The sequence below is a fragment of the Octopus bimaculoides genome, chromosome 21 (genome assembly GCF_001194135.2).
Source record: "Octopus bimaculoides isolate UCB-OBI-ISO-001 chromosome 21, ASM119413v2, whole genome shotgun sequence".
NCBI classification, from domain to species: domain Eukaryota; kingdom Metazoa; phylum Mollusca; class Cephalopoda; order Octopoda; family Octopodidae; genus Octopus; species Octopus bimaculoides.
Window position 1 is genome coordinate 11,481,457 of NC_069001.1, and position 12,025 is coordinate 11,493,481.

Below are 12,025 nucleotides of genomic sequence, written 5' to 3' on the forward strand. Positions count from 1 at the left end.
CTGCCGGAGCCTCGTGGAGGTTTAGGTGTTTTCGCTCAATAAACACACACAACACCCGGTCTGGGAATCGAAACCGCGATCCTATGACCGCGAGTTCGCTGCCCTAACCACTGGGCCATTGCGCCTCCACCTAGCTCACAATATATAGAAGAAAAAGTGGGACACAGTCACTGGTTTTGCAACAAGCAAATTAGCTAAATATATATATAAGCAAATTAGCTAAATATATATATATATATATATATAAAGAAAAAACGTCTTACATGATAATTTTCCCCAGCCAGCTGTGATACATGTTTTTCCATCAAATACAGTGTGTTTACTTGCCAATGGTATTGCTTTTACGCATGAAGACATCTGTATGGCTTTGCCAAGAGTCAATATTGCCACATCATTGTCTGAAGATATAAAAAGTATCGAATAAGCAGTATACCCCTATTAGCAATTCTCTTCTCCATATTAGCAATTAATTTCTATATATTGCATGTAGCTGAATTAAATGTGTTACGTTGTCGGGTTGAATTCTTTCGTAATTTAAAATGTAGAACTTTTTATGTATATTACCCAAAGACCTATTTCTAGAAGTATTAGAACTGCTTGCCAATCGGCAGAATACCGGTGCCAGGTATCATCGGATATCATACACTCTATCTATGATATTTTCTGTTGAATATAGCATTTATATGTTGTTGTACTTGGGGACGGTCATATTGCCAGTTTAGCCAATAAAAACACACGCACTGCGTACAACAACATCTGTTTCAACACATGATTTCACATCAAAAATCTTGCAAAACAAATATGTAAAATATATTATTGTGTACTTTCCTACAGATATCGTACTAACTTCTTTGCTGTATTAAGTGGTTAATGTTTTTCAATTTATCATAATTTTTTCTGGAAAAAACTGAAGGAAATTCGTGTTCCGAGGCAAATCAGTCTTAAAACTATTCTTACAGGAATTGGTTTCAAATTTTAGCTCATGGCCAACAATTTCGGGTATAGTGTTAAGTCGATTTCATTGACCCCCCATTGTTTAACTGGTACTTATTTTACCGACTCCAAGAAAATGAAAGGTAAAGTCGATCTCGGCAGAACTTGAACCCAGAACGGGAAAACGGACGAACCGCTAACGAAATGCCACTAAGTATTTTGCCTGGCGTGTTAGCGATTCTGCCTCCTCTTTTTCTACTCTAGGCACAAGGCCCGAAGTTTTGGGGGAGGGATCCAGTCGATTAGATCGACCCCAGTACGCAACTGGTACTTAATTTATCGACCCCGAAAGGATAAACGGCAAAGTCGACCTCGACGGAATTTGAACTCAGAACATAAAGACAGACGAAATACCGCTAAGTATTTCGCCCGGCGTGTAAACGTTTCTTATTTCTTTATTGCCCACAAGGGGCTAAATGTAGAAGGGACAAATAAGGACAAAGGAAGGGATTAAGTCGATTACATCGACCCCCAGTGCGTAACTGGTACTTAATTTATCGACCCCGAAAGGATGAAAGGCAAAGTCGACCTCGGCGGAATTTGAACTCAGAACGTAACGACAGACGAAATACCGCTAAGCATTTCGCCCGGCGTGCTAACGTTCCTGCCAGCTTACACACACACACGCGCGCGCGCGCGCAGATTAATGTTGTAACTGCGAAAACGTTTGCTGACATGTAAATGGTGGAGTTCATCTTATTACATGATGATTCGCGCCAGCCATCAAAATGTCGACTCAACGGCTGCTGCTTAATGCTCTGTGAGCACTGTGAAAGCTATATGATGCGATATGATAAACTGCAACGGAGACTACAACGCTTCGGGAAGCTCGCCGCCTTTATTTTTGCATATCATTAGTTTCAGAATACATTTACTTTTCCCTTATTTATTAATATTATGGGAGAATGTACGAAAAAAACAACAACAGACGAGGGCAGGTGGTGTAAACAACAAAAGGATGTATTAGTATGACGCTCGGGAATACGGAAAGTCTTTAACGTTTCGAGCTACGTTCTTCAACAGAAAGAATACGGAGACAAGGAGAAAAACACGGAGAAAAAAAATTGAATAGTGTCCAGTCAGCGGTCAATCATAGTAATGGCTAATCATAGTAATGACTGACCGGAAGTTAGAGATTTATTTTCACAGAGGAGCGAAGAAAAGGGGGAGAAAGAACGGTGATCGAAGAACGACGGGCTGTGTGTGTGGGAGATAGAATGCTGGTGATCTTGACGTATGTGTGTGTGAAAATGGGGAAGGGAGAAAGGAGTTGGTCAGTTGTAGTGTGTGCGTGGTGTGATGTGAGGGTGTATTAATATTAGTTGTTTTCGTATATACCCATATTTAGGTGATGGTTTAATCCTTCTCCTTGTTTAGGACCATCAAATGGCCCTTAGATATCTTTAGTACAGCTACTTAGTTTACAATCATTCGGACCGTTAATATTATCTTTGAATATTCTGGCATCCAGCCGTCCTGCTTTCCAATGTATTATACCCAGGAGAAACTTTGTCTCTCCTTTCTATACCGTGGTCGCATGATTCTCACTAAACGCTATGCATACTGGCCTAAACCTTTATCTGCTCCTTGAATTTCTGATTTCTCTGTAACTGTGTATTTCGCTAATGTGGCTCCTCACGATTATCGAGACAATATAGTGCTAGAAAGGCTACCATACTAAATTGAATTTAGCTAATAAAAATATTTAAGTTTAAAATATCTGTACATTTATAAAAATAGACAAATAATACATACGCAGAGCACGGCTGGTCGTGTAAAACCCTGAGTGGGCTTTGATTCTGGTGGCATATGTGTATTTGGCCTGTGCAGTTGATGTAGCTCCGTAGAATACGACAATTCTCGTCACACCTGAAAACCTGGAAAGAAACATTATATATTTATAATTTTTAAATTTATTTAATTATATCTGTTATTTAATATTTCTATGGTTACTTCAAAAACAGAGGGAGGAGAAATTAGACGCAAAACGCATTGCATCACCATTATTTCCCCACATCAACTCAGCCTTATTTATCATTGTTCCGAAACAATTCAAGAAAGGTAAGGACTTCATGGTCTTTCAAAACGTACCTGGACAATTCTCTTCCAAGGAATACCTGAGAAACTACCTGTAGTTGGATATGCTTTGGCCAACAATTCTTATTTGAGAGTGCTATGATGACACGACACCTGATCCAGCCAAAACTCAAATAATTCAACCATATAGTGTTCATTAAAGTAGCCATGGCATGGGTCAATACAGGCCGAAACATATCAAAATTTACCCTGGGAAAAAACGTAATGTTTTTATATCAGATTGTTTTTATTTTAGTATTGCCGTGTCCAGATTCATTGTCCACTAATGATTTCTCCTCTATCTGTTTTTAAGAAGCCATAGAAATAGGTTCAGGTATTCATTAAGAAAAGGGGGAATCACTGAACGCTCAATAAATCTTGAATTACCAGTTGCATGGTTTTGCTTTAAGTAGAGTCTTGGTAATTTTATCGTAACTAATAGGATATAAATGAGTATTTACAAGTGTGTTGGGGAGGTCACCGAGACAGAAATGTGACAAAAGAAACGGTAACTATGATGATGGGTGAAATAAATAAAATAAATGCACCCTTTTAAAGCCTAGCCAGGTTCATGGGCCCGGTTTCCTGGTTTCAATGGTGTATGTGTCCCCCAGCTGGACGGGACGTCAGTCCATCGCAGCGTCACTCATTTTTGCCAGCTGAGTGGACTGGAGCAACGTGAAATGAAGTGTTTTGCTCAAGAACACAACGCGTCGCCCGATCCAGGAATCGAAACCACAATCTTATGATCATTATGCTGACACCCTAACCACTAAGCCATGCGCTTCCACTGGTGATGGGTGAACGGTATCTTAAATTTGGTTATCTATATTTGTAAATTTTGGGATGACATCTGAATCTAATTGATTACTTTAAACATATGTCTTTTAATACTTTCAAATCACCTCTTCGATTTTGGCCCGATCTGTCATTCCGATTTTACTGAAAAAGAAGACAGATATTTGAATGCACAACACTTCATTAATTCCTGTACTTTTTTTTTAATTATTTGGGTTTCAATCTTCGCTGATTTAGTATGTGCACTTTGTTGAAACATGACACTGGTATATCTTCCAAGACTACAGTCACAAGATTATATTATATCATATCGATTCCATTTCCTCGCACCTACATGTTTTATTGAGGCCCTATACATGGGGACGCATAGTGGAATTTGAAATTAAGACGAAAAGGAATAAAAACAAAATAGTACTTGTTATTGAAACCCAGAACCATTCTGGATGAACTGCAAAGTATTTTCCGGTACTTTACCAAATTTTCCCTCGATTGTCCGAACAACCATAGTAACACTGTTGTTGTTGTTGGCACTCCGTCGCTTACGACGTTGAGGGTTCCAGTTGATCCGATCAACAGAACAGCCTGCTCGTGAAATTAACGTGCAAGTGGCTGAGCACTCCACAGACACGTGTACCCTTAACGTAGTTCTCAGGGATATTCAGCGTGACACAATGTGACAAGGCTGACCCTTTGAATTACAGGCACAACAGAAACAGGAAGATAGAGTGAGAGAAAGTTGTGGTGAAAGAGTACAGCAGGCTTCGCCACCATCCCCTGCCGGAGCCTCGTGGAGCTTTTAGGTGTTTTCGCTCAATAAACATTCACAACGCCCGGTCTGGAAATCGAAACCACGATCCTATGGCCGCGAGTCCGCTGCCCTAACCACTGGGCCATTGCGCCTCCACATAGTAACACTAATTTCCAAACTATGTGTATGAGGCTACAAACTGTTTGGCAGAGAACAGCCTAATGCACAATGGATTGTCTCAGACGTTTTGTCGATTCTACATCAAACTTTCACACCTAATAATATTTGCATAATTAAAATTACAACTTTACGTACACACAATGGGCAGCCGTGATCACGTGGGTTGCGTCCATGATACTACCGCCACATAAGAAAGTTTTCCCATTTTTCTGAATTTGTAATGAAACGATTGATGGGAATTCGCAGCTATTGGCTTTTTGTCCAGCAACAATGTATGAACTATTGATGAAGAGGTCTTCATCTACAATGCAAAAATAAAAAGAGAGAATGAGAGAATTAGATAAATTATGTAAGTTAATGACTTTATATATTTGAGGTTAAGATCATTATATGAACTACTATCTAATCTAAGGTAATATATTTGGAGAGGAATCTTGCTTGCTTATGTAGAATACATGAACGTAAAAGAGTCAATTATAGTAGAAATGCAGGACGATAACAAGCAACTGTATCTATGCGAAGTGTAGAAAAAAAAAATGAGTGAAAGATATTTTTTAAGGCGCATTCAGAACAGGAAGTGAAGCCTCCATGATCATCTAGGACCTCCATGACCTCCGGGCTGTCTTTACTGCATTAGTAGACAGTTTAAGATATCGAGTTGTCCTCAAACCATATTCTTGATCGCAATACTTCCAACATAGTGAACCACGCAAAATACATCCAAAGCAATTTTCAAACAGGCTGTGCTAAATTTGTTTTTGAAATCGAATTAATCAGTAATGATCTTGCTACAAATGTAATAGAAACGCCATGTAAATTAGGTACAATGTATCTCTTATTGGCTTTATGGTGATTGTGAACTTACTGTCTTTGTCATAAGTATACAGAATGCTACCCAACTATACTTTGTTGATAAGCATCCTTTAATATCGTCTACTTAAAAATAACGACGCCATTAAGGAATATAGGTAATAAATATGAGAATTTCAGCATGTGAAGCATTTTCTAAGAGTTTAGTCGACAATGTCATTGATCCCAGGTGAATTTATAATCAGAACACAATGAGACGAATCTAACTCTCACTAATTCTATTCATTAAATTTCTAATAAATGAGCGGATTGAATAAGATAAATGTTTAGAAAAATAGTAAAAATTATATACATACCTATACCATACTCGATCTAGAAAAAAAAAATAAGTAAAGAAATCAATCGCATTTGGGTTTCATAAACAATCATAACGTGACATTTTTAGAGAAGGACGCATGCTTTAACGAAGTTCTTTCAGATTTAATCGTCTGGATCAAAATCTGATAATTACTCCAGTCAAACAGTTTGAAAGGTGTTAGAAAATATTGGCGAAAAAGTCGGGTCTCTTCTGCTCTTGAACGAAGGGGATTAAAACAAATACGGGGTTTTGTCTTAAGAAATCTGAACTTAAACAAAAGACGTAATAAAATTTTAAACACACGGTGTTCTGTGCGTGTCTACCTATTTGCTATTATTTTGAATAATCCTTTCCACTATAGACAAAGGTCAGAAATTTTGTGAGAGGTGGCTAGTCGATTATATCGACCCCGGCAGCATAACAAGTATTTATTTCATCAACCACGAAAGAATAAAATGCAAAGTCGACTTCGGCGGAATTTGAACTCAGAACGAAAAGACGGACGAAATGCCGCAAAGCATTTTTTCCCATCGTGTTGATGATTGCTGCCAACTGGCTGCAATTACCACTTCGATTTAAAATAATGCTTTCTATTACTGTCCCAGGTGATGAAATTATGTGGAGAAGAGGTTAGTTTATTGCATCGACAAGACTGTTTCTTTTTTTTTTTTCTTTTATCCACTTCAAAAAGAATGAAAGGCGAAGTCGACCTCAGAGGCAATTCAACGAAGAACGTAAAAACGGACGAAATAGCGCTGAGCATTTTGTCCAGAGTACGAACGATTTTGCAAGCATGCTGCATAAACAATTGCTTCGTGTTTATAGGCATGACACTAACTTCCCGATAGATAGATAGATAGATAGATAGATAGATAGATAGATAAACTGATAGACATATACATACATACATACATACATACATATTTCTTGCCAATGGTTACTGTTCTCTGAAGTTTTCTCAATAGCTTATCGCTGAAGTTTTGAATACAAATCTCCCAGTCGAAAATATTATGACTCTTCGACTAGTATTGAATCATTTATGTACTGTGTGCACAATGTACCCAGCTACACCCGCAATAATACGCACACACACACACCAACACGCGCACTTGCGCGCACGCACACACAAATGGAGAGACAGAATGAGATACTAAAACTGGATATTTTTTTCAAAGTTATATGTAGAAAACTATGCAGGTTGGGGCATATCTTTAAAATGATAGCAAGATAGAGTATAACTTACTGGTTCTTCGAGAGGCATACCATAGGCCAATGCCACTAGACAGAGTATAAACAGCATTTTTGATTATGTTGTAGTACTGGTGAAGTCCTTTGTGTCCGAACAAAATATAACTTTATATATATACATGTGTGTATATATATACACTTATAGAAAGCGGTTACTCCTTCCACGCGCCCCCGTATTACAACTCTGAGAGATAACAGCTGCTGCCTATCACAGATCAAAGAGGCGTTGAGATTTCCTCATAACAACCTAAAAAGCTTTTCAGATAAGCAATCGCTCTCGCCTACCAATTTGAATCAAAAGATTTTTGGTGGGAGATTTCATCGATGATTTTCGACAATTTGTGTCCCTCATGTTATTATTTTGATACAGCTTGTTTAATGTTTACTTTACAGCTTTAATAACGAGTGCTGAAAAAAAAGAATTGCAATTAGAGCCATTTAAGCTATCTGTGGAAAAGTGGATTGAGTACAAGACCAGCTGCAATAGAAATTAATGATGTGAAAGGCCCTGCATCTGCCAGTGAACATGTGGTGCGAAACAGGTTCAAGCTAAGTGACACCAGATTCGATGACAAACCACGGTTGACGAGACCCCCTGTTGTGCCTCATGAAGCCTTCAAATGGACTTATCTTCTCTCCTGAAATTTCAGGCACATGGCCTGAAATTTTAAGGGAGCGGGTAAGTCGATTGCAAGATTGACAAAATTGTTTTGTGACATTTCTTGCGGTTTTACGTTCCAAGTTCAAATTGATCCGGTATTGATCCAGAACTGTATCACATTCAAAGAAACAAGCTGCGGAAAGCGAGTCTGACAAACGTCAACCTCATCTGTCCACTATCATGGAAACAATGGAGATGTCGCGGCTTCAACACATTTCTGTACATCATCAGCCACGGCATGCTCATTCCACTCTCTACTCAGCAAGTGCTGACAACAAATGGCACACCTGACAAGACGTCCCTTCCACAGAAACACGGAAGAATAAAACACGTCCCTTCAACAGAAATATGGAAGAGTAAAACAAGTCCCTTCCACAGAAAGCGGAAGAGTATGTGTTTCAACCAGGTCAGACGCGAGCTAGAGCAAGACATGACGCCCAGGCGGAAATATATGACAGGGGTGAAATATACGTTTCTCATCTTAACCCGTTCTTGCAGCAATCGCTTTCTCTCAATCAAGTTATCGGGGAAATTGGCCACCCTGCTCGTCACTAGTTCTCCACGCGTCCAAAACCAGACCCCGAACAACTTTACCGGTCTTTCAGTCCAGCGTCCATCGATGTTATTAGAGGGCTTGAACCTACCGCTCCAGATGCCCAGCTGGAGGCCTGCTGACCTTTCTTGTTTGATTTTTGTTTCTGTTACTACCTGGTCGTTTCTTGCAATAAGTGTCGATCAGATATATGAATCTGGTGAGTGACACTTCGCTATGGCAGTGGCATAATCCACGTACGCCATCACGGTTCTTCCACTTTCTAGTTCACGCAGAATGCCCTCGATGTCTTTAGTTGGCAGAATAGTGGCTCTTGTGTCACTACATACGAGAGATACAACGTTGATGGACTGGGGGCATGACACTGAATTGTTGCGAGAGGTAACCATTCACCCGAATTACCGAGATAATGTTGTTGTACGCGACAGCAGGAGCCGGAAGCGGAACTGGCCGTCGTGAAGACAGACACCATGTAGTGGTGGTTAGCCCAATTCTAGAATTTTGATTGATCAAAATTGGGCATCGCCTATGCCAGGTTCTTTACCCACCCTCTCTACAATATATCACATTAGCTGGAGGTTGTCGTGGATAGATCTGTTTGGGTTGACGCAATTTTTCACATCACCAGTCGGTCCCCTAGTGACAAGCGCCAACCTCTTTACTAATATCTTGGACAAAATTTTAATTATTCGAAAAGAAGCATGAAAATGTATGGAGGGAATACAAAACCACAAGATATTGAGGATTTACATAAGCAATACACAATGACAATTTATTTATATTCATGTATCTGTCATGAAGTAGACAGCTACATGAGCGAAGACATGCACTTCACAATTGGTCACATCCAAGTCCTTAAAGATCGACCGTATCTTGTGACACAAGTCTTTCCCAAATAACATCTTCAATTCGTCTCAGAGATGTACAGATGTTGTGGGAGTTGTTGCTGTTCCTCTACTGCTGCTGCCGCCGCCTCTTCTGCCTGCTGCTGTCGCCTCCTCTGCCTGCTGCTGTTGTTGCCTTTGATAACACTGCTGTTGCTCTTCCTGATTTTGATAAAGTTGTTGTTATGGCTTGAGTTGCAATTGTACTGCCTCTAGCCTTTGTCTATCAGATCGCTGTTTCTTTGGTTACATCAACTGATGATTTTTGATTTGAGGGAAGAAGAGTTATAGCGGCAACTAAGTGTTGTAGTGAGAGGAACCATTTCTCATCTTAACATTTTACGCAGCCTAGTCGGTCTCTCTCTTGGAGACGCTATGATTATACATGAAAAAATTACTAAAAGTTGAATATTTTGTAGCAAAGAAAGATTTTTCTTAGAGCCTTAATGTAGCTCTAATCTCGTCACTCAGTAAGTTAGTTATGCATTTAAAGAAATGTCAAAATCAGTTTTAAGAAAACTGGCCGAATAAACATGCAATAAACATTCAATAGCTTTCGAAAAATCTAAGTAGCCACATCTAAGTTCTCTCAAACGTTTAGTGAAAATGATAATGAAGCAGTATTTCGCTCTACCTGGCATCTGACACACCAAACACAATTGAGAAGTCGGAAATATAAAACGGTGAGGATTGCGCAAGATTTCAAGTAATTACTTAAAAGATTTAGAATCCGAAACAATCATTACACTCATCCAAGTCAGTTCAATTCCCAGAGTCTGCGGAAAGATAACTCCAAAGTCAAATAAAGCATCAAGCGATGAAACAGCTAAACAATTTTATAGATTCTTATCATCCTTGACATTACTAGCGCATACCACAACATTTGAAGAGACAACACGGTTCCAGGCTCCGATCCCCAGCCACAAAAAAAATCATAACAGACAACATACATCACCTCTTTAAAAAAAAACAAATTTTACTAGAGAACTTTATAACTATGGTTCATATTATGAAAGTTTCTACTCCAGATTTCATGTAACCCAATTCACACAAAAAATATTCAAAACTTCCACAAGAAATAACACTAAACCCTGTTTCTTACAACTTGTGCAATTTCTTGAAAATGCGCCTGCCACCTTTACTTGAATGTTGTCATATATACAGACAAATTCAAGGCGGCGGGCTGGCAGATTCGTTAGCATGCCGAACAAAATGCTTAGCAGAATTTCGTCCGTCTTTATTTTCTGAGTCGAATTTGTGTTTCATCCTTCAGAGTGGATAAATAAGTACCAGTTGGACACTGGGGTCGATAAAATTGACTAGTCATCTTCCTCCAAATTTTAAGCCCTGTAACTGTAGCAGAGAGGATATATTTCAGACAGATTCATATCCAGATTATAGGAGCTGACAGAATCGTCAGCAAGCAAGACGAAATCCGTATCGTCGCTTCGTTTTGAGTTCAAATTCCGCCGAGGTCGACTTTGCCTTTCATCCTTTCGGGGTTGAAAAATTAACTACCAGTTGCGTTCTGGGGTTGATGCAATCGACTAGTTCCCTACCCCCAAATTCCAGGCCTTGTGCCTATAGTAGAAAGAATTATGTTCGTATCCTCCTACTTATCTCTCGATATGGCTGATAATTACTCCAAACCTACATTAAACACGTAGAATCCTACCTTCAGATCAACTGACTTAAAGTAGCGTCTAACTACATCTTATTTTGTCCCTACTTTGTCGGTAACAACAGAGAACATCACGTTTGATAATATCAGCATACCATGCATTTCATCTCAGACTTAGTACAGAAATTTCTCCTAATAAATAGAAAAATACATTAATGAAGTACTGCTGTACCAATAAGAATATTCAATCATTAATGTGTTACACAGTTGCTATTACTGCAGCCGATGTAGCTCAGCACTAACGCAGACAGTTCACACATCTATACATCAGTGCAACGAAAAAAACTGTTACGGTACAACAACTTAAGGCTGGTAACGGTTACACTGAGCAAACTTAGAGTTTTATAGTCTTTCGGTATTCGAGACATCAGTCGAGAATATAATCATGCTACTTTCCAGTTTACTTTTATGAGAAGCTTTACATCATATGTACGCTCACACACGCATGTACTTTCGAGTGATTCTGCAAAAATCACACCTAAACATATACATACATAAATATGCATCTACATATATATCTACATATGTATTGCATAAAGTATGTATACAGTAAGTGTCACATGAAATTAGTCAGCCTCGTTTTTGATATTTTCAGTGTCATTAAGCATAATGATACATTTACCATAAGTATAACTTTTATCGTAACTTTCAATTTTTTAAATAAAAATAAATGAGTTTGTACGTGTTTTCTTTTTCGTAAATGAATACCTACTTTTGCACCACCACGCCCTGTGTATATATATATATATACACATACATATATATATATATATATAGAAATTTAGAGGTAATACTTGACAATTGTAAGCACCTGTGTATTCCAGCTAGTGGTTGCGGTGAAAGAATAAATTGTAAATCCAAAAAATAACAACAAAACTACAAAGGATTCCGCGGTACACGTGTTTCAAGCTTTATATGTGTATAATATAATATGTGTATAATTTACAATGTAAAGCTATCCTCAGCCGCAAAATTATTTCTCTCCCAGGAGGTGATATAATTTCCTGGGAGAGAAATAATTTGCGGCTGAGGATA

At 38.7% G+C, this 12,025-nt stretch overlaps 1 protein-coding gene across 1 annotated transcript in view; it reads right to left on the minus strand.

The window, feature by feature from the left end:
* Positions 1 to 7,326, minus strand: part of LOC106882587 (chymotrypsin-1) — an 8,975-nt gene extending 1,649 nt beyond the window's left edge. The window contains exons 1-5 of the mRNA XM_052975302.1: positions 7,207 to 7,326; positions 5,962 to 5,977; positions 4,931 to 5,096; positions 2,749 to 2,870; positions 257 to 398 (exon numbers count right to left, since the gene is read on the minus strand). Of these exons, the coding sequence (XP_052831262.1) occupies positions 257 to 398; positions 2,749 to 2,870; positions 4,931 to 5,096; positions 5,962 to 5,977; positions 7,207 to 7,263 (503 nt within the window). The 5' untranslated portion in view covers positions 7,264 to 7,326. The remainder of the gene's footprint in view (positions 1 to 256; positions 399 to 2,748; positions 2,871 to 4,930; positions 5,097 to 5,961; positions 5,978 to 7,206) is intronic.
* Positions 7,327 to 12,025: the final 4,699 nt, after the last annotated feature.